General features: G+C 34.5%; 2 protein-coding genes across 2 annotated transcripts; one reads left to right on the top strand and one right to left on the bottom strand.

The window, feature by feature from the left end:
• The first annotated feature begins 53 nt into the window (after positions 1 to 53).
• On the top strand, positions 54 to 8,082 carry LOC106709410 (complex I assembly factor ACAD9, mitochondrial). The gene is made up of 9 exons (XM_045685000.1): positions 54 to 806; positions 1,197 to 1,358; positions 1,587 to 1,730; positions 3,137 to 3,287; positions 4,244 to 4,395; positions 5,429 to 5,544; positions 5,998 to 6,155; positions 7,009 to 7,080; positions 7,841 to 8,082. Exons 1-9 carry the CDS (start codon positions 155 to 157, stop codon positions 8,052 to 8,054), a joined length of 1,821 nt encoding a protein of 606 aa, XP_045540956.1. The 5' UTR covers positions 54 to 154; the 3' UTR covers positions 8,055 to 8,082.
• Positions 8,083 to 8,938: 856 nt separating this feature from the next.
• On the bottom strand, positions 8,939 to 20,871 carry LOC106709404 (ionotropic receptor 25a). Its single transcript, XM_045685157.1, has 18 exons — positions 20,796 to 20,871; positions 20,556 to 20,702; positions 20,105 to 20,296; positions 18,826 to 18,992; positions 17,887 to 18,066; positions 16,907 to 17,100; positions 16,114 to 16,270; positions 15,449 to 15,562; positions 14,570 to 14,674; positions 13,717 to 13,816; positions 13,092 to 13,269; positions 12,397 to 12,580; positions 12,048 to 12,169; positions 11,156 to 11,268; positions 10,988 to 11,078; positions 10,657 to 10,818; positions 10,033 to 10,106; positions 8,939 to 9,264 (listed from the first exon to the last, which is right to left on the bottom strand). Exons 1-18 carry the CDS (start codon positions 20,869 to 20,871, stop codon positions 8,969 to 8,971), a joined length of 2,652 nt encoding a protein of 883 aa, XP_045541113.1. The 3' UTR covers positions 8,939 to 8,968.
• Positions 20,872 to 23,147: the final 2,276 nt, after the last annotated feature.

The following is a 23,147-nucleotide window of genomic DNA, read 5'->3' as shown; positions in this document are numbered from 1 at the left end:
AACCATAAGTGTCAATGTCAAGAAAGTAACCTAAAAGGTTTAATCTTATGTATTCTTAATATTAGAAATTAAACATCGTTAAATAAGTTAGCTAATATTTTAACAAATATTCATGTGAAATAAGTGTACCGAAACGATTAGTTAACTTTTAAAAATGAATATAGCCCGCACAATTTGCACTATACGGTATCAAAGTATTAACAAGAGGTTTTCGAGAAAAATTACTATTGGTAATCGATATGAGTCTTCTTCCACTCAACCTCAAGTTAAAGACGAGAAGTACAATTTTGAGGACTTGAAAGTATTGGAACGCGTTGAACGTCGAAAAGCTAAAATTCCACCCTTCATGAAAAACGTATTCGTTAGCATTTTCGACAGGGATTTGCTCGCTTTTCCTGAGATTTTAAACAAGGATGAATCTGAGGCGTTAGACCAGAGGGTTGCGGCGCTCGATCGTGTCTTTTCCGACCCGGATAAAACTATAGAAGACCGAAAAAATGCGTTGAGAGGAACAAAAATGTATGCAGCCCCAGTTGCTTTAACTGATAACGGTTTAGCAGTCAATCATACAGAGAGTCTTCGTTATTTAGAGGCTATAAGTACAGATTTAAAGCTGAGTCAGCAAATAAGTGATCATTGGGTTGGTTTGAATGCTTTAAAGATCGGTTTAGCGGAGGATATGTACCAGAAGGTTATTAATGACTTAACATCTGGTGAAAATACGATCGCATTGTGTATCAGAGAGAGGGTGGCTGAGAGAATATCACAAGCTGACTTTAGGACTACTGCTGAAGTTGATGAGAGAGGTCAGTACTATGCCTTGTTCCAATTTTAAAACTTACTTTTTTGTCAAAATTTATTCATTTTATCTGTAAAGGTTATATATTGTAAAAGTTGCCATGGTTTAGCACATATATATTTAGATCTGAGTGTCAGTGGCTCAGGGGTTAAGCTCTTGACTTGTAATCTGCAGATCCTAGGTGCAAATCTCTCTATGTACTAATGTTTTTCGATTTACATATGTACATTTATCTGACTTTTCTGCACATATATGCGTAGAAATTCAAAAGACATGTGTGTCTTAACATAGTCACCTATTAGGGTAGGCTCAGAGCCCCTTTATGAGGACATATAGTGAGCTGATGATGTTGCTTTGGCTTGAAACAAGATATAGATGAAGTCTATTACTGTTTCAGGTGTATGGCGTATATCCGGAGAGAAGATATGTCTTCAATCATCTGAATACTATTTAGTATTAAGTATAGTTGATACAACCCGTCTTAAAATGTTCCTGGTCCATCCCGGAGCGTATGGTGTCAGTCATAACGGAACATATGTCACATTTATGAAGACACCAGGTAGGTCAAATTAACTGAATATCATTCTATGCTAATACTAGTTTTTACCCGCGATTCCGTCCGCACGGAATTAAAAAAAATAATAAGTAGCCTATGTCTTCTTCCAGACTATGTTCTACATCTTTGGAGATACCTTCAAACAAACACTATTTATTAAGTTATTTTTCAAAGCCGTGCGCACGGAGTCGCAGTCAACAGCTAGTTCATATACTATTTTCATGTTTTCAGCTTTACCCTTAGATATGGCTACAGAAGAGAACTTGGCAAAGACACTAGGTGTATCTAGACTTTACACAGCTTCACTTTGTAGATCTAGTCTATTGCAAGCTATGAAGATTATCACTGAATATATAACGCCTAGGACATTTTCAGGTATTAAAAATACTTTTTACAGAATTTCTAGATTATAATAAAAGCCTTTAATAGCATTAATACAACAGCAGTCTCGATTTTAAAAAAAATATACAAGCTAGCGATCACTGCATTTGCAAATGCTTTACCAACCTTTAATCGACAGAGAACTTACAGAAAGAGGAAATTTTCGATACCTAATCATACCCTTCTCTTTCAATTATTGTCTTTTTTCAATTTCTTATAAGGAAAAGAAGGAAAGAGGAAATGGATTTGATGCAGAAGAGAACTCATATGAAGGGAATATATCTTTCTATGCTTCAAATCAGTCGATTGAAGGTAAACAAGGCATCTTCAATTGCATATATCTCTGGGCATTGGTTGCTTCACTGTTTACATGAATTCAAGTGACTGCTGGCTTCTTTGCCATCTTATGATATCGACGCTGGAAAGCATAAACGCTGTAACCCTTGAAATCGCGAATATGTTTTTCACACGTTAATAATTTCAACCATTTTCAAACGATAATGATTTTATTATAGGTTAGCACAAACTACACAACATTGCTAAATACCGCATGCTTGTAGGCGTATCAGCTCACGAGTTATCATTTTTTGGCTCTCCTGTAAAGTTCATACTTTCGGGGTTACAGCGTTTACGTTTTCCAGCGACGATATATAAAATGTACTGCTCTGTGGTGTCATATGACCACAGATGACAACCAACTGAAAATGATACCTGCATTATCTAATCACTGTCTGTCGGAGGATAATTCTCAGGAGGAGGAGGTTATTTCGATGACTCCTACAAATAAGGGTCAATGTACAAATTGACAACTTTACAGGAGAAGCTCTCAAAGTTTCAATCATATAGGAAAATAGACCGCATACGCCATTTTAATTTAGCAAAAAAACATTTACATCTGTAAATGTGTATTTATGTTTAGTGCATGTTAACTTAACTAAGAGGTAGATTTTAATATAAAAAAGTAAAAATCATAAATTTTTTTACTTTGGCCCTTATACATAGGACCCATCGATTTAACCGAGTCAGATGGTGTGCTTGCTTCTCTGTCATCATCATCAGGTCACTATACATCCCCACTCTCATGCTCGGAGTCTACCATAAGTTAGATGTGACTAGGTCATAGTCAACTATAGTCAAGTGCGAGTTGACTTCACACATATCTTTGAATTACTTCTCAGATATGTGCAGCATCACTGATGTTTTCCTTCAATGTAAGAATGTCGGATAAATGTACATATGTAAATCGAATAACACATTGGTACATGACGGGATTGGAACTTAGGACTTGCAGAATGCAAGTCAAGTCACCCCTGAGCCATTGACTGTAGTATAAAAAAAAAATTCAGCTAAAATGTAGCTATTTTTCTATGTTATTACTAAAATCAGTTTGATGTATGTAGGTAAGCCGATGTCAGAAGTATCAACAATACGTTCAGTGATAGGAGAAGCTTTACTAAACATATATGCATCAGAAAGTGCGGAGTATTTCACAGCTGGTCTCCTCGATGGTTACATGGAACCTGATGCTGAACTGGAAATTGCTATGTGCAGGTCAGGAGACACCAACTTTAATATACTAGGGTGTTCGGGTATAATGTCGGTCAGATAAACACTATCCTGGCTGACCCGTCTTCTGACGAGGCCAGGATGATGTTTAAGTTGACCGACATGTGTTTAAGAAACAATGTAGATACAGTCAAAACCGTTTATAGCGACATCGTTTAGAACAACATACCGGTTAAATTGACCAAAATCAAAGGTCCTGGCTGAATGTTATATACATATCTTTCCTATTAATACCTGTCACCGGTTGTTACAACTATCGGTTTTTACGACTCAATATGAGTAGTCCCTTCGATGCCGTTATAACAGATTTTGACTGTAATTAGATGTAAGGTGTATTTATTGGAAGGCTTATGGGGAGATATGGTCGCATTGCGACAAAGCCTCTTAAATTGTTAAATAAAAAAAATAAAAATAAAAACATACTAGGTGTTGCTTGTCGTCAGTGTGGGATAAAAAAAATAGGCTAAGTGACTATATTCTAGTGAAAGTCCCGTTAAAATTGGACTAGTCTTTTCTGATATACGTAATAGACACAGACTTGAGTACAGACAGAGGCAAAAGTTAAAAAAAATATTTTTCCTTATACATCATGTTTGAAAATTCGCAACAAAAAAAAATAACAATTTTAATCTTCTTTTCCTTCACATCCTTTTCTTATTAGGCAAGAATGGGAAGGGGAAGTGGATTTATCGGAGAAGAGGACACATAGGAAGGGGAAAATATCTTTCTGTGCGTCCCCTTCTCCTTTGATTAAAGATAGGCAACGCATCTGCATTTACGGATGTCTGTGGGCAACAGTCGCTTCGCCATTTCGGCGAAATCAGGTGGCCATTTGCACATTTGCCATCTTTTGATATAAAAAATAAATTCTTAGACACAGACAATCTGATATTAATTAAATAGATTTAAAATTGGTTTAAAAAAAATATATTTATTCACAGGAACTTTATAGCGGAGCACGGTTTAAGCACTTTGTTAAAGTTAATAGCGATACCAAATATTGAAATGAAAGATGAAACTTTACAATTATTGGAGAATATGAGATGTTTGACATTGACAGGAGAAACTACGGACAGTGTTAACATGTTTATAGGTAAATATAAAATAGGGATAGGCAGAGATGTGAAAAAAACTTCCTTAATTCCATAAATCTCTTATCAGTCTTCATATCCGAATACTCTCACATAATCCATACATATACCTATATATATAAAAGAAAGTTGTGTTAGTTACACCATTTATAACTCAAGAACGGCTGAATCTATTTGACTGAAAATTGGTGGGCAGGTAGCTTAGAACCGGGAAACGGAAATAGGATAATTTTTACCCCGTTTTCTATTTTTTTTTTATTCCGCGCGGACGGAGTCGCGGGTAAAAGCTAGTATTTTCTAAATTAAATACGAAATTACAAAAAAAATACTTGTTTCATAATGTCAATAAGTGCCTTATACAGGATCAGCTCACTTTACCAGAGTCTACCTTAAGTTAGATATGACTATGTCATAGTCAACTATAGTCAAGTGCGAGTTGACTTCACACATATCATTGAATTTCTTCTCAGATATGTGCAGCATCACTGATGTTTTCCTTCATAGTAAGAACACTTACACAGTATGTTCAGTATTTAAATGTATTAATAAGTACAGTATTAATAAATTTATTGGTGAATTAGTTTTAGGACATCCTGTAGTGAAAATTCTTGTTCCCAATTTAAGTTTGTAGAACAATTTTTTTTAATCTATTTTTTTTTTAATTTATTCTCTACTAGCTTTTACCCGCGACTCCGTCCGTGCGGAATAAAAAATAGAAAACGGGGTAAAAATTATCCTATGTCCGTCTCCTAGTTCTAAGCTACCTCCCCATCAATTTTCAGTCAAATCGATTCAGCCGTTCTTGAGTTATAAATAGTGTAACTAACACGACTTTCTTTTATATATATCAAGGGGTGAAAGGCTATTTGTTTTAAGCGACATTTTGTGCGATATTTACTTATATATATATAGAAAAATATGTCGCTTAAAACAAATAGCCTTTCACCCCTTGATATAGATATACAGAGAAGTCGTGACAATTTTTTTACACAATCCATTCATATAAAAATCACCCTGTATATATATAATTTCCAGCACTAAATGGTATCCATCATGCGGGTAGGATGATGTCACAAGAAATAAAACAGATCAGAAATCCATTGTTCAATCCAACATTCATCTTGAAGAAAATCCTTGCTGATCGTCATCAGGTGATTACTGAATTAAAAAAAAATATAAACTATGTGTCTAATTTTTTTAACAGGGAAGGGGAAATATCTTATATCTGTGCGTCCCCTCCTCTGTCGATTAAAAGTAGACAACGCATCTGTAATTACGGATGTCTAAGTAACTTTCCCTTTTACTATTTTGTCGAATTCATGTTACCGCTTACTTAAAATAAATAATAAAAGAAAAAAAAAATGACAACTTTACAGGAGAATGACAACTTTACAGGAGAAGCTCTTAAAGTTTCAACCATATAGGAAAATAGCTCGCATAGGAACTTTTACTTCAGCAAAAAAAAACATATTTATATATGTAAATGTGTATTTTTATTTAGTGCGTGTTAACTAAACTAAGAGGTAGCTTTAAACAAAAAAAAAGTAAGAAATCATCAAGTTTCGGTCACTGTATCCGATGTAAAACTATTTCTTCCGTTCCAGGAGAGAGATGATCCTAAATTAAATCTATATTTAGCGGAACATCTTCATCCATCTCTACGAGTACCTTCAGAACAGCTGGAGTATTGCGTTTTGAGGATGAAGTTTTCCTGCGAAACACTATTGAGTAGACACGGCATGGATGTAACCAATGCTTTTACGTAAGTTTTAATATTATTTATTTATATATAAAAAAAGAACATCCTGTATAGTCTTTTGATGTTTGTCAATAATTGAAAAAGAACATCCTGTATTTTGGTTATAAATTATAATAAAAGTTGTAATCAGTTTTTAAAACATCCTGTATAATGTTCTAAATTAAGACAATTCATTTAATGTCTATTTAATTCAATTCAAATAATTTAATTATTCAACCATTAAATTACTACATCCTGTATAGTGTTACATGAACATAGTGAATTTAAAAAATATTTAATCATTTGTAATAATTAAGAAAATAACACTCTGTAGTTTTTCAATTGAACAGTTAAATTATTTTATATAGTTAATTATTATTAACTAGCTGTCGCCCGCGACTCCGTCCGCTTGGAATAAAAAAAAAACTTAATAAGTAATCTATGTGTTCTTCCAGACTATGTTCTACATCTGTGACAAATTTCATCTAGATCTGTTGAACCGTTTTAGAGATAACTTCAAGTAACATCTAGACCAGTGATTGTCAAACTTATTTCTTTCACCGCCCCCTTTGAATATCAATTATATTTTAGAGCGCCCTAATTTTTATTCAGCCCTAAAACTTAAAAACTACAATTTCATTACTTTAATTAATTTCAATGCCCCCCCATTTTATGGGCCTCTTATCTCCCCCTCCTAGGTTTCAAACGCCTCCAAGGGGGAGTTATCGCCCACTTTGGGAAACACTGATCTAGTCATTCGCATTTATAATATTAGTATGATTAATTTCGTCAGCGAAAAATTAAAAAAAAAGTAGTAAAAAAAGTATTTCTTTCCACCAAAAGTAAGTTCATCTCTTTGCATTTTTATATTTAACAGTGAATTAAGCAGAATGGCGGAAGCTGGCAGTGAAATATTAGCTATGACAGCAGTACTGGCTAGAGCATCCAGGTAAGGATTTATAGACTAGACATTTATAGGTTTATATCTAGAACAGTTTAGTTCATTTCCCTTTGTAATATAACCCTAAAGGGGTAATAGTTGTTATACCCCTTGTGAAAATTTTAACATCCTTTGTAGTGTTGTACAATCGCGTTGATAATTTTTATTAAGAAAATTAATTCAAATAGAGGTCTTTGTCGTACTTAAGTTAGTAATTTTTTTTTTTTGTATTGTTTATAGGTTTAAGATTTTTCGTTTTAAAAAATATATGTTTATTTAGGGAAATAATTAAGAAAAATAACACTTTTATTTCTGATAGTACAAGTGACAATATATTGTGTGACATTATACAGTATGTTATATTTTTCACAGGTGGAATATTTCAACATCTATTACCTCAAGGGTTTAAGGATCTTGAGTAATAGATGGATTAACTCTGAATAAATTATATTTGTTTTTTTTTTGTTAAATTATTAGTAAATTTTTATTAATTCACTAATATTTCTTCTAATCATTAAAAACTAGCTTTTACCCGCGACTCCGTCCGCGCGGAATAAAAAATAGAAAATGGGGTAAAAATTATCCTATGTCCGTTTCCTGGTTCTAAGCTACCTGCCCACCAATTTTCAGTCAAATCGATTCAGCCGTTCTTGAGTTATAAATAGTGTAACTAACACGACTTTCTTTTATATATATAGATAGATAAGATAAATAGATTAAATATATGTATTTTTTTAATTTATTACCTGTTTTGTAAAATATTTTTCAGATCATACTGTATAGGTTTAAGGAATGCTGAAGTGGAAATGAAATTGGCCGCTTGTTTTGTGGAAAGTTCAAAGGAAAGGGTTAAGAAATTGATCCTTGAAGTAAATGATGGTGAATACTTAAATTTGGATAAGTTTAAGACGACATTCGGCAGAAAGGTGCTCGAGACAAAGTCGGTGTTGGTAGAAAAACCTACCGCCAGAGTGTTTTGGTAGAAAATTCTACCAAAAATTGTAAAGTTTTGGTAGGTTTTTCTGATTAAAGATTTTGTTTTGGTAAATCCATCAAATTTTTTTTAGTAGGAAAAACTACCAAAATTTTGTTGTTTCGTGAGAAAACAATGTTAAGAGTGAAAGTAAAAAATGTCTAGAAAATACCGATGAATGTAATATGTAAATTTTGTTTTATTAAATGTTTATTAAAAATATTTCTAAATTATTTCTTGTTTTCCCTTGTCCCCCTTTTTTATGATCCCCTCCCCTCCCCCCGCCTACGAAAACTTCAAGGTAAGTGTTATGAAGGGAATCGAAAATTAAAAAAAAAACAACAACATTCGTTACTTTAAGGTTTATTTAAATTACAATTATTAAGGTGTGCAAAAAACATGCAAAATTACAAAACACACATTTTTGTGATTACTAAAAAAAAACAAATTTTTTTCCTAAGAAGAAAAAAACTTGTGAGCCGTCATGGGACGCTGGCAGATGTGAAACATCGTGTGTGTACAAGTAATATGCATAAAATATTATAATTAAATAAATAATAGTAATAATGATAGTAATTATAATAATAATATTAAGAAAAATGTTTAAATCAGAAAATTAATAAATATGTGGAATAATAATAGTAATATTAAATATTCAATATTATTAAACTAAACACATAAAATATATATATGTATACCTTAGTATAGCGTGGCGACCCGTCGCCACGGCAAGCGTCGCCACGCCAACGATTCGGTTTACAAGTGATCCTTCCTATAGATGTTTCACATCAAAAATTATAAAAGTGTGCAAGTAAACAATATTATTGAGTAGAGTCCGATTAAAAAGAGTACGTCATTTTCAAACCATCGGTTACTACAACTAAATGCTGTCACATCTTCGAAGTCATTATAAGCGATTAAAACCTATGGCATAAAATCATTCTTAGGCAAAACATTAATAAACGACACACCCTTTCCAGTGACAGGTTTAAATTTATCACCTATAGTAACATTCCTACTGTTATTAGTAACTTTTCGTAACCTGGCAACATTATCCGATTTCTTTTTAATTTTCTTCGGCGCGAAAGCTTCTTTCTTGTCTATGGCGGCTTCGATTTGACGTGTTTTATTTTTTTCTTTACGTTTATAGTAGAATACTTCCCAGGCTAATGTTATCATTGCTAAGCCGAGACCGAATAATGTGGCTATGAAGACGCCGCCTTAAAATAAGTTTATTTAAAAATTACTAGTTGTCGCCCGTGACTGTCCGCGCGTAAGTAAAAAAAAAAATTTATCAGTAGCCTATGCGTTCTTCCAGATTATTATCTATATCTGTGCCAAATTTCATCAAGATCCGTTGAGCCGTTCTGGAGATATCTTCAAACAAACATCCATCTGTCCATCCATGCAAACATTATCATTTATAATATAAGTAAGATTACAATATGACTAGTAAAATTATCAAATAATCGTCAATATAACTCTCACGTATATAATCAAATGTACTTTAAACATTATTATTTAATTACACCTCATACAAAACAACCTACGAAAATTAACCAAAATCTAAAATTCCAAAATTTTATAACACTTCAAGGCACAGATACTGTAATATTCCAAGTTAATTTGAAACAAAAAAATGATTGTCTTTAAATTTAGTTGACGGATGATAATTTTATAATGAAAAATAGCATAATTTAAATTCACATAGAATTAAGAGTGACAGATGCGTCACAAGACGAACACTTACTCACTCTCTCTCTCTTTCTTACACACAATGTGTTTTTTTCGCGCGTTCAAACGTCAACCATTGTTTTGTTATATAATAAAATTTTGAATTTGGCCATCTTATTATTTCAAATGTTTAGGTGTAACTTTGTCTCCAAAACGCCACATATGTAATACATAGTTTAGAAAAACACATAGGCACAGATAAAGTCACGGAAGACAGTTATCAGTTTATAATTGTTAGAAAAATAAATACATACCCAAGCTTTCTAATGTAATTCCTTCGGACTCATCAGCATCGGGACACATCTGTCGAGCTGTTTCATTCCAATATCTGAGGTAATATTAAAAAAACGGTAAAATTTGAATTCTAAAACTTTAATCTTGGCCTTCGTGTCTATTTCTTATAGTACTGTAGCGGATAAGCCACAAATAAAAATTCACCGGCCGCGCTCTTCTATTTGCGCGGGAAATACATCAACCAATGAGAGGCCGCGAGAGCGCAACAATAAAAATGGCGATTTTAATCTTGCAACGATATGTTATTCGTGGTAACAAATAAATGTAAATATTTCTCGTGTGCTATTAAATATATATTAAATTGTTAAGTGATTTAGTGTCTCATTTGACCATAAAATCCCATAAGACTTTCTACTATAGAATCTTTGCCTTTGTCTTATAATGTTATTTAAAATTTGTCAAGTCACAATGTTAGTTTCCATACTCCTTAGAAACTTGACCGATTTTTATGAAATTTTATATTAATTTTCAGTAGGTCTGAGAATAGGCTATTATCTATTTTTTATACCCCCCCTAAAAAGTTTTTTTTAACTCCACGCGGACTGAGTCTCATGCAACATCTAGTTACTTCTAAAAACCCTTACTTAGCAGCCAGTTGCTCTAGGAACCTCTCCTTCTGAAGCTGCAACAATGCTCTTGACAGGTCTTCCTGCAGCCGCGAACCTTGCTGCACCGCCAGAGCATATGGCTGTTCAGCAAACACCTCACCCACTGCAGTCAGGTTGCAGTTCCGCGTCACCTCATATCTGACTCGAAGGACCAAGTTTTTAAGATTTTATTGTTGAAACACTTTAATTACTTTTAAATATTGTTGGTTTTTGTTTATTGAAAGATTTTTAAGTTAATAATTCTACCACTGAATTTTAAATCAAAGCCGTAGTTTTGTTATGTACTTCTTAATATGCCTTAACTTACTTTATTTCAGCCGAATCATGTATAAAAGCGAAATCTGCTTCTGTATGCTCGTTGACCTTTTGAAAGCCGGTCTTCGCATCTACAACAGGGCCTGAAAATACCACCAAATTCTACTACCAACAGGAAAGATGTCTGTATGTTTGTGACGAGTAAACTCAAAATACTTACCGGACGCGTTAATAGCTAGTAAAATATGTCCATATTGTTCCCGAATAGGATAGTCCCAAACTCTGTACTGCGCTTGATCTGAACTGGCGTTTAAAGTTATCTCTTTCCAAACTCTGTACAAATAACAGACTATTTATCTCGCTTTTGTAATCGAATTCAAAGTAAAGAAGAAAAGAGAAGCCTTCCTAAATAATATAACTTTAAAAAGGCTACAAGCACAGACTTATTGTGACAGACATGTCATCGTCAATTTAAACAGAAAATTCCCAAAAGAAATCGAAAAGACAATAGAAGACTTTGTCAGCCATTGAAATGTCTTATTTCCATTGAATTCGATTACATAGAAAAGGAATTCTTTTCCCTTTTTCTATAAATCCACATCCTGTCCATCTAACGAAAATACATCTGTAATCTTTCTAAGGGTCAGTGGTCACTTAGCTTTATTGAAGAAAACGTAATAAGTAGCTTAAGTGTTCTTCCAGACTATGTTCTAAATCTAAAATTTCGTCAAGATCCGTTGAGCTATTTTGGAAATACCTTCAAACAAACATCCATCTAAACATTCGCATTTATAATATTAGTAAGATTAGTGGGACAATTATTGACAGGGGCGAAGGGTGCTTGTTCGTTTGCCACATTTTAATTTAAAAAAAAAGTTTAAAATCTGACTATTAGTAACATCAAGGATTGAATTGACCCATCGGGGGTCCGAAACTAGTCAGTGCCGTCACCGGACGATCAAACGTGAGTTAAGCCGTTTCTTAATTAATTCATTATGATGTCTCACGAAAGTTTAAACAAATTAACATCAAGGATTGTTACTTTTTCTTCGACTGTACCTATTATTTACAATTTATATACAAAGTATACATCTTAATTTGAAAGTGGATACCTGTATAGCGTGTCTTCAGCAAACTTCATGTTGATAAAGTACTGGTGTACACTAGAGGACTCCACTACCGTGTAGTTGATACGAGACTGACGCGCCAACTGTTCCAACGAGGACACCGGTGTCTGCACACGGTAAAAAAAACAACAATGGTAGACGCCAGCAACAGCAACAGCAGAATAGACCTCACTCGATACAAAACACGAACACACAGAAGACAGACGTCAAGTGAAGTGACAATCAAATAGGCACAAAATACCACGCCTAATAGCCGGTCCAATGGATTAATGTTGTAGCATAAGTTATCTCTGTTATTTGCAAAGAAAAAAAAGGGCTAGCTATATAGTAATACCTGCATTCTTTCGACGGTAAGGAATGCCGCCAAGTTGGCGGTGAAGGTGGCCAGCATCAGCACAACGAAAAGCCAGTAAGCGGCCACCAATGTACGACCTGATAGAGCTTTTGGCGCCTCACCCCCGCCTTGCGGAGTGAACGATGTTAGCGCGAACCAAAAACTCTCTTTTAATGTGAACTCCCTAAAAAGTACTAGATGGTAAATATCTAGTATTTTAAAGTAAGAGTATGCGTACGCGATCTAAATAGTTCCATCATATTTTATACACTTTTATGTGGGCCTTTTTTTGGATAAGCGAGACTCTGCAGACCGCGATTTTTTGGCTTATAGAGGTTTCTGTCAACACAAGTTTCAAATCGTACGAACAACGCTAACAAGACAAACGTATTTATCTATATATATAAAAGAAAGTCGTGTTAGTTACACTATTTATAACTCAAGATCGAAAGCTTAGAACTAGGAGACGGACATAGGAACTTTTTTATCTTGTGTGCATTATTTTTATTCCGCGCGGACGAAGTCGCGGGTAAAAGCTAGTTTCCCATACATTGTCTCGCTCTGAAGCGACTGACAAGCGTTGTTCGTACGATTATGGATTATGTCTAAATAAACCATTATGGAGGCCGTCCGTTACAACCAATCAGTGACTCTCGCTTAGTTTCTCGCTTACCCAGATTTGACCGTGTATTTACCTGCACGGATAAGGGTAAGCTTCAGGGTTATTCCTAGCAGAATATGGAGAGTATTTTTCCAGTAACCAGATCATAACACCAGTCAGTATTAGAGCTGCTACAATACTAAGCCACACTTCTGTACGTAAAACTGTCATAAATTTGAATAGAGATGTTTTACGTATTGGCTTTCGAATCGCTGGAAGTAATAATTATTTAAATTCATAGATAACTTACAGATGAAAGATCAGCTCAAGTTTCACTGCGCAGATCAGTGAAACGATTCGTGGCTCAGCTTAATTTGTATCTGCATAGAATTATATTTGCGTTTCGTGCTGCAAACTGCGAGTCACGAGGCTCATCGACTCACATAGATATAGCAGATCGCGATGAGCCGTGAGCTGGCAATTTAGTTGTTGAGCAGTAACTCAACGATTCAAGTCTTTGTGACCTGCACTTCTGTCCAGAGTTGATTCTAGTGTAATTTTATTTGAGGGGGTGTTGCTTGTACACATTTTAAGGGGTTTGATTTTTATTTTTATAAATATTTGTAGTTTTTTGTTAGCTAAATAACATTCTTAGAATAATTTCAGGTAAGCAATAGTAGAAAAATTCGGGGAAAGACCTAAATTAGCAATATTCTTACTTATTAAAATCCCTGTTTGCTCGAAGTAAGGTGCGACAAAATCTATTACTTCTTCTCTTTCTGCCGTCATAGTGAGAGCTGCGACGGCTATGTCTGTTTCCTAAATCGAACAAAAACATTGTAAACCTTGCCTTGATTATTTATACCTTAACGTTATTTTGAATTTGGCATAACAAAACTTGCCCGTACACAAGGAAACGTAAATCTTCGAAACCCGACGAATTTAATCATTAACCGACTTACGCAATACAAAATCATAAAGGTTGTTACACAGACGTGAGTTGCCGACATTTCTATCTGTCATCGCCAGTCAGTCACTCGCAAACTGTTTATCAAAATCTTCGTGAATCGCTGCAATTTTCAAGATGGCGTAACAAACTCGCGTCGGCGATTCAATGTTGTGTGTACGGAGCACGCAACGCGATTTTCTCAACTCAATATTATAATATTAGTTTTGAACATTTACATTGCCTTGTATACGAAGGACTTAAATGATATAATAAATTGAAATCCACAACTTATTATCACTAGGTAACAAGTAGTGATACTATCTTAAGTGGCATTTCTTTCTACTGATAATTAAATTTAAAATGTTTGTGAATAAATAAATTCAAAATCTACTGGCCTTCTAGTTATTTAAAAAAAAAAACAAGAAAATGGGATCCAACTGCAAGCACTTCCTTTCGATTAAAATATTTTTTATCAAAATCGGACCACCAGGGGCGGAGTTTCGCGGTAACACACATAAAAAAAAACAGTCGAATTGTAGTCGACAAGTCGGCTAAAAAGTAAAGAATGTTACAAACATAATTTTATCTGAACTTTCTTGTTTTAATTATTAAAAAAAACTCACCCCTGTCATTAAATCACCTATGAGTCCGTCCCAAGATCCGTTCCGGAGTCTCTGACCGAAACCACCGGACTTTGGAATCACAATCTCATAATCAAAATCCATTGTCTAAAATACAAAAGACTGGCGTCAAGTGGAAACAATTCCTGGTTGCATCTGATGAATGGGTGTGCAAAAGGCCTACTTTTTAAATTTTTGAATTATAAAGTGGTAAATGAGTAAGTCGACTGAATTCACCGAAATGGCGAAGCGACCGCTGCCCATATAATTAATAAAATCAGACCTCCAGCACCACACTTATCAGATCAAACGTTTTAATCCTCTTTCCCTTTCCACTCTTTTTCTTTTAAGGAAACATTGGGAAGGGGAATTGGATTTGACGGAGGACGGTAAGCATGGAAACTAGAAATATTCTCTTTTGAGCGTTATCTACTTGCGGATGTCTATGGGCAACGATCGCTTCGCTTTTTCGACTAATTTAAGTGGCCGTTTGTTTGTTCCACCTCAATCACGTCAACTTTCATTAAAATGCTTAAACCTACCCCAGTAGATATACCCCTCTATATTCTTATATAAAGTTCTTTTCATATAGATTTATCCCTTCACATAACAATGTGAAACTTATTTATGTTATGAGGAGGGAAGAATCGCATGTGACAAAGAGAATGTTAAGTATGAGTGTGGAGGTACACAGGTAGAGGTAGACATAGGAAGAGATGGATTGTGTGAAGGGTGACATGATTAAGAAGAGGGTGACAATGGAGATGATGGAAGATTGATTTGGAGGACGGAAACCTGGTGCACTGACCTAACGTAAGTGGAACAAGGTCAAGGAGATGACGAAACTTATTTATTGTTTTGTGCCATACATATTTCTCTTACCTGTGCTAATTTTTCAATTAAATCTATACAGTATCCTTCATACAGTGGCCGACCCTCTTTATCCAAAATAACTTCATCAGACGAGTCCAGTTTCTTCATAGTCCATGGTATAGCCTGATTTGTAGTACTACATTCAGTATTTCAATAATAAATCAAATATTTCTTTAGTGTAAGAGTGCAAAGGAAGGAGAAATATCTCCTTTCTGTGCGTCACCTCCTCTGCCTATTATATTAAGGCAACGCATCTACAAATGCGGATGTCTATGGGCAGTGGTTAAGACACTTTTATGACGAATTTAGGAACCTCTTGCTCGTTTGTTTAAAGATCTTTAGTGTTTATTTAGTGTCTATGAGTGTGAATAATAAGCGAATTATTTTGAATCAATAAATGCTATTTGTGGGCTGTTTCAATAGATCATAATTTTCCTCATTTAAAATTTCTTTAGTTATTATCTAATATATAAAATTCTCGTGTCACAGTTTTTGTTCCCGTACTCCTCCGAAACGTCTTGACTGATTCTCATGAAATTTTGTGAGCATATTCAGTAGGTCTGAGAATCGGACAACATCTATTTTTCATTTTTTTTTTAACTGCGCGCGGACGGAGTCGCGGTCGACAGCTAGTACGACTATAAATTGAACGAGTTCAAAATATGGTTACTCACAGGAGCGGTTCCTATCCTGTAGAATGTCCTGATAGGTTCCAGTACAGCATCAGGTAACAACTTGTAATCTTCATTAGCAGACCAGTTCGCAACCGTCTCTAATACTCCTGGTTTCGCAGAAGATAAGATGAACTGAGATCGTAATAGAAGACTGGATCTGTTTCAGAAATATTTTTATATAGGTTAGATTTTTATGCAGCGAAAAAACTCAAAAATACTAAAAAAATAAATAAAAAAACTTGAGAGGTGTGTTGGGACACCCGGATGGAACGAAGTTCCTTTCGATTAATTCGTGAAGGAACTAATGTTTATTCTATGAATAAAAAACTTAAGTCTTCACATGAAGTACATTTTATTTCTATGAATTTTCGTTATATATTGTCTCGTCGTTGCCATGGTGAAGTAGCGCTCATTCGTCGTTAACATACTTACTATAGCAAAAAGTGTCGTGACAACTTTTCGTAAGAATTTTTTCCGTCTAGCCCCCTTTCACAACGCGCGATAAGGAACTTCGTTCCAAAAAACGTAAATTACGCGAAGCCATGAATGTAGTTAAATTTTTAAAGTTCATTTAGACATAAGCTGGAATAGTACAAACTATGTTCGCCAGTCGATTCAGAGCGAGACAAACGTATGAAAATACATGAGAACATACTGCTACTGACGTCATCGCCGGACAGTTCGAACTGTACATACTAATTTGAATTATGTCAAAATGAACCTTAAGAGCTTTAAGCACAGATATGTGGGTTGGAAATAAAGATCCTTGACTGTAGAAATTTTTTATCAGTACCTATCAGCATTCCAAAAGAACAGAGTATCGTTCCCATAAGTCTCTGTAGCCAGTAACTCTTGGATTCTATCTATAGACTTGTTCTGACTTTTAACAGACTCATCACAACGTATCATAGCAGGAGATGTATCTGGAATCTTCCTGAATATGTCTACTAAGAATTGCAGTAGGTTATTAAGGATGTACTGCTTCCTCTAGAAAAGATTGTGGAATTAAATAATCATCTATATATATAAAAGAAAGTTGTGTTAGTTACACCATTTATAACTCAAGAACGGCTGAATCGATTTGACTGAAAATTGGTGGGCAGGTAGCTTAGAACCAGGAAACGGACATAGGATAATTTTTACCCCGTTTTTTTATTTTTTATTCCGCGCGGACGGAGTCGCGGGTAAAAGCTAGTTATTTATATTAGAAGTTGGCGAACGAGCAAGTAACCCTGCCCGTTGAAATCTGCAATTGCAGATGCGTTCTACCTTTAATTAACGGAGGAAGGAGGACGCACAGTAAGAGAATAACACCCATTCATGTGCGTCCACTCTTCCACCAAATACAGTCCCCCTTCCGATCATTTTCTTATAAGAAAAGGGTGGGAAAGGAACGTGGACTAAAATTTGATCTCCCACACACACTTCACGCTTATACTTGTGTACCTATCGATAATCAGACTTATCTTTTAATATTATAAACTAGCTTTTACCCGCGACTCCGTCCGCGCGGATAAAAAAATGCACACAAGATAAAAAAAGTTCCTATGTCCGTCTCCTAGCTACCTCCCCATCAATTTTCAGCTAAATCAGTTCGACCGATCTTGAGTTAAAAATAGTAAATAGTGTAACTAACACGACTTTCTTTTATATATATAACATGCGAAAGTTTGAATTCATGTTTATGACCGCTTTCGATGAATACAGTTACTTTAGAATGAATGAAGAGTTGGCTCCCCGCCCCCAGTAGTGAGTATACGATGACATACTTACCGGGAAATCCTCAGGACAGACACAGGTGTCTAGAGCTTGCAGTTTACAGCACTCTGCTGCATCCAGGTGTAAGATAACAGCTGGGAGTACCAGTTGTGACACATCGAAGTTCTGACCTGTATAATCTGTGATCACAAGGTTCCAGCGATACTCACGAAGTACTAGTTTCTCTTTTACCGCCTATTAAGTAAAAAAAGGTCATTATAGTTGAACTACCCTTTTCGTGAAGTAACCTGCTTAAAAAATCGATTAATGTAAACGAATCGATACCGACTTCAAATAAAATATGTGAATCGAAATCAGTTAACACAAAAATCGATGTTTTTAGTTCGATTTTTTGTTCACTGACGCAACATTGTAACAACGTGCAGTTCTAACATAAAAAAACTCATGCCCGCTTTCACAAGGTTACGTTATTGGATTTTGACGTAGTGTCAAATTTGACCTATTAATCGTTGGTTTTCGAAACCAAAATCCGTGTATAAAGCATATCATCCCTCTTATTTTCTTAAACAAAACAGCAATAACAATATATTTTATACAGTGATTTTCGTCTCAGAAACCAACTATAAAATGAACCTGACTATAGTTAATTTTACATGTAAATTAATTATGAAAACAAAGCGAATTATTGACTAATTAACGGTTGTAATTAACATTCGAGTGATGATATTCTAAATCTCGAAAAACGGATAAGATCGTCAAGAAACTTTTGACATTTAATTGACAGCTAATTTGTTTAAAAGAACGCTGTTAATTAATATTTAAAAAAAAAATGAGTGTACTTGTCAGAATTGTTTGCAGTCGTTTACGCTAACATAGGCGCAGAATAAATAACCCTCATGAGTTCGTGAGTTAGTCGGATAAGAAAAAAACACTCATAGAAAAAACACCTAGAGTCGCTAGTCAATATGAGATTAATACGATAGTAACACTTACACGTTTATAAGTATCTCTGACGAAGCGACCTTCACCAATGATAGCAAAGAAACTCGGCTCAGGTCTCATAGTCCTCAGCATCGCAGCAGACTCCGTGTTAAGTTCTGCATGCACCCATACTCGTACATGAGACCTGCCCAGTAGCTCGTAAAGAGTTCTGTCTACATCTGAAATAATTCATTATGTACGGGAACTTCAAGAAAATGATATGCAACAGAAGGGAATTCAGATATGACGGCTGAAAGAGATGTATTGAAAAGTAATGTGCTGCAAACTAAATAGGCATAAGGCAGGATGGAGAGTGCATCAAACTTGTCTAGCTTGGTGAGAGGCGCTACTATCGCGGTTGGTTTTGTCAGTGTCAAAGACGAAAAAAAACATGGCAAGACATTACAAAAAGGATCTTGTTGCCAGTCTCTTCCAAACAAGAATAAAACCATTAACACTGGATACTGGCCCAATGCGCTGAGGGAGAGCCATTATAAAGAAACTATAGTCCGGTCGCGGAGCAGGAAGAATTTCGTACAATGACCTCTTTACCTACCGACAGTGGTCACAAACATTTTTGTATTTAGTGCGGTTTACATGAATTATTTGAAGGAGAAAGAAAATTTACCAACTTATAAAATATAATAATTATTATTATTATATAAATTATTTATTTAGATTTAATAATACAAGTAATAAAAATCTAGACAAGTATCCTAATAATAAAAAATCAGAATTCGATTACTCTGTTTCGGAGTAACTGTTTTCCGAAGACGTCTCCTTTATTACAAAAGAATCAACAGTCATGTCAACATTATCATCTAGTCTAGCTAATTTCGATTCCTCTTATTAAAAATTAAACTTATAGTCTCCAATAAAAGGTTTACAATCCCTGAGGACGGCGGCCATTGTATCTGTGCGAGCGAGACTCATTGTATTTACGCGGGAGTGACAGAGACAGGTAATAACAGTTCAATGTACGAAATTCTTCCTCCTCCGCGACTGGACTATAAACTGAACTGAAGAGGTTCTTGTGTCATTTTTTGACGTTGACAGGAGGGCGCTAGTGGGCTGTCATAATTTAATTTGAATTATACCCACCTGATAGATAGCCTTGTCTGTTTATAGTTGTGTTAGAAAATATGATAAACCTACTAAAAAAGCTTTAGAAAATAACGCACAAGACAAGACAGCTACAGTCCGACGAGGATCATGTGAAACTTTTTTGCCAGAGCTATTATTAAATTTCAAGAAGAGAAAAATTAAAATCAGCGGCCATTTTGTAACCTACCACTTTCACTCTCCAATAATATAGCAGCGTCAGTCGCATTCCGAGATTCCAAATAATTATCAAGCGCTGTCACCAGCTGTTGTGAAGATAATGAAGTACGAAGAACTGGTATACTGAGCTGATCTAACATCTCCCATGGTGACCAAGATATATCAATAATGATGGTAGCTCCTTTACCAAGAGCGGAACACACTGCAATAAAAAATTAGGTTCCCATTTTGTTGGAAAATGTGTGGAAAGTTTGTGGCGCAATTTTGTAAGAAATTTTCAATAGGTTCCGTGTTCGTTCTCCTTCTGTTAGTTTTAATCGATGTTCTTAGTGTGAAGGAAAACATTGTGGTATGTGTGAAGTTGTCTATGGCTTTTGGTGCTCTAATTTGAAAAGTACGTCGTAAAGTTAAGGAACACACTGGCCAAAATGACCCTGAATGTGGCGGTAAAAAAAACTAACGTTTCCTATAACTTATTTCTTCGTTCTCTCTATCCAGTTGTATTATTTCGTCGCTAAGCTGGAAATCCGGCTTCACTTCCTCTGTCACTTTCATGGCAACACCGATTTGAGCGGGAAGATCCAATTCATGATTCTCTACTATGAATACTGAAAGAAATATTAAGCAAAAAAAAAATTGAACTCAGAAACTAATTACAACGTGAACTTTTTTTATCGCGTGTAAAATTATAATATACTTACTGAATCTTAAACTTATCTCAGACACAACACAACCAATATTAACGAAGAAAATAACCAAAAAACAGTTTAGCGCCATTTTTAATATCTGTTACATGAATGACAGTTGCACTCTCTTACTTTACTTATTAAAATTGCTGAAATATATTCTTGCAGTAAATAAGGTATAAATAATGTTAAAAACAAATAAAAAATCACTCTTAATTTTTCCAACATAACACGATTTTTTTTAATATTTATTTTGTATCTTATAATTAATAAAGCATAAAATTACTAAACTTTTGACTATCTATAATTTTCACATTGACGTTTAAAAAAACAAAACAAGACTTTAAGTGCAATTTATAAATTAATAATGATTTAAACTTTTTTTTTGGTTTTTTAAATAAAATTGATTCCTCTATTTTCGCAAAGAAATAAACTCAAAAACACTTGATTATGATTGGAACATCTAACAAGCGTAAACCAAAAGGTTTAACCAGATACGTCAATAATAGATTAAGTAAAGGATAAATGATGCTTACCAACATTGGTTACGGATAATTTAAAGATTCTTAAGGTACAGTCGAGAGAAAAATTGCAAACAATATCTATAATTTTAAATCGATTTTAAAAAGGAGGAGGTTATCAATTCGTCTATATGTTTTTTTGTACACATGATTTATTTATTTTTAACGCGTTATTCGTCACTTATCTCTTAAATACACATGAACATATTTTTATAATTCTGAAATAGGGATAACCAAAAACGTAAAATTCCACTGCCGTGCCGTAGCTGTGCAATATGTCGTTGTTTCTTCTTTTTTTTTAAAAAAAAATTGGCAGAGAAATATTTCAACAGTGGGATCAATATTTTAATGTACTTAAACTTTTCCTACGTATCTGTACTCCTAATAAAATATTAATCAAAGCAGTTTCATTGTACTTGTTATGATTTCTAAAGACAATATACGTGGGAGTTCGAACATTTGTTAACAACACGCGAACCCTTACAATGTGCATATCATTAATTATTTTATAGTTACCAATATAGCCTTATTTTACAAACCATAGACTAACTAGAATAAAGATAAGCCCAGAGATTTCCAAACTTTCTTTCTCGACTCGACTCCTTACCGTTATAAATGGACTGGTTATAAGTAGCGATGCAACGGATGTCTGTTTCTGTTTCCGCAAGTGCGGAAGTTCCGCGTCCTTTTCAACATCCGTTTCTGCTTCTGTTTCCGCTACTTTTATAACGGAGATACAAACGGAAGTTTACGACGGCTTTATGTACTTTTTAGTGAATTTAAGCGCGTAATATTTTAGATTCGAACCCAGGACTTGCAGATTGCAAGTCAAGTGCCTAACCCCTGAGCCACTGACGCCTAATAATTATATCTATTTCTAATCTAAATTACAAGAAATACATTAGTATTTTTTTTTTTCATATTATTTACATTTGTTTCTGCATCCGTTTCCGTTTCTGCTAAAAATTACTTTTGATATCTGTTTCCGTTTCTGGTTCCGCTAAGACACTTCCGTTGCATCACTAGTTATAAGACATAGTATTTTGTGCCTATTTGATTTTCGCCATTTTGACTTCGAATTAATAATAAAGATAGAATTAATTGTCATGTTACCAACAACAGGCACATTTAAATCGGAAACAAAAGCTGTAATTTAAAAGTAATCGCCTAGCTATTTATAAATATCAAGGTTCTCGCCCCAAAGTTTCTGGATTCAATCAATATTTTTCAGATACATTCCTTCTTAAAATTGTAAACCGTAAACTTTATTTCTCACCATACAACCACTCTGTCTGCCGTGGAATCCGAGGCCCAATTCTAGACTTTTTACCAAGCATTTTCTATTAAGACAACGACGGGAAGGGGTAGTGGATTGTACGGGGGAAGGATAGATAGGAGGGGAAATATTTTTCAGTATATAGCAACGATTTCAGATCTTTCTACGGTCCCCTCTTCTTTATCATTCCGGGGACATTAAAAGGGTTATGTCTGAATACTTCGCAGACCTGTGGCGCCCCTTTATATCCAGCGCCCGTTCTCTTATCTGTCGTTTTAAAGTTGGCAAAGCTAATCTTTCAAACCCATTTCAGATGTCTATGGGCAAGTCACTTCGCTATTTCATTCATAGGTTGCTTGCTCATTTGCCGCCTTTTACCGTCAAATCTAAGTTTTTTTAAAGACAGGAATATTTAAAAATAAAACAACTGATTTTTAATATATAATAACTATTTATGTAATTATATAAACATTAAATCGATAAGAAAAAAAAAATAATTCATTTACCTAACTCACAAAAAATTTAAGGAAAATAATTAATAGCAATAATATACCTTAAAAACAACATACA

The sequence above is a fragment of the Papilio machaon genome, chromosome 28 (assembly GCF_912999745.1).
Source record: "Papilio machaon chromosome 28, ilPapMach1.1, whole genome shotgun sequence".
NCBI lineage: Eukaryota > Metazoa > Arthropoda > Insecta > Lepidoptera > Papilionidae > Papilio > Papilio machaon.
The sequence above is the reverse complement of the archived record's forward strand: the minus strand, read 5'-3'. Positions and strand labels throughout refer to the sequence as shown.

Bases quoted from the DNA above. Each gene is read 5' to 3' on its own strand.
- LOC106709404 (XM_045685157.1), bottom strand. From the start codon at position 20,871: ATGGCGCTAAACTGTTTTTTGGTTATTTTCTTCGTTAATATTGGTTGT. The intron at 18,993-20,104 runs GTAGGTTACAAA...GAATTATTTCAG, and splicing joins ATTATTGGAGAGTGAAAGTG to ATGTAGACAGAACTCTTTAC. The intron at 9,265-10,032 runs GTATGTATTTAT...ACTTATTTTAAG, and splicing joins AATTACATTAGAAAGCTTGG to GCGGCGTCTTCATAGCCACA.
- LOC106709410 (XM_045685000.1), top strand. From the start codon at position 155: ATGAATATAGCCCGCACAATTTGCACTATACGGTATCAAAGTATTAAC. The intron at 807-1,196 runs GTCAGTACTATG...TTACTGTTTCAG, and splicing joins TGCTGAAGTTGATGAGAGAG to GTGTATGGCGTATATCCGGA. The intron at 4,396-5,428 runs GTAAATATAAAA...TATAATTTCCAG, and splicing joins CAGTGTTAACATGTTTATAG to CACTAAATGGTATCCATCAT.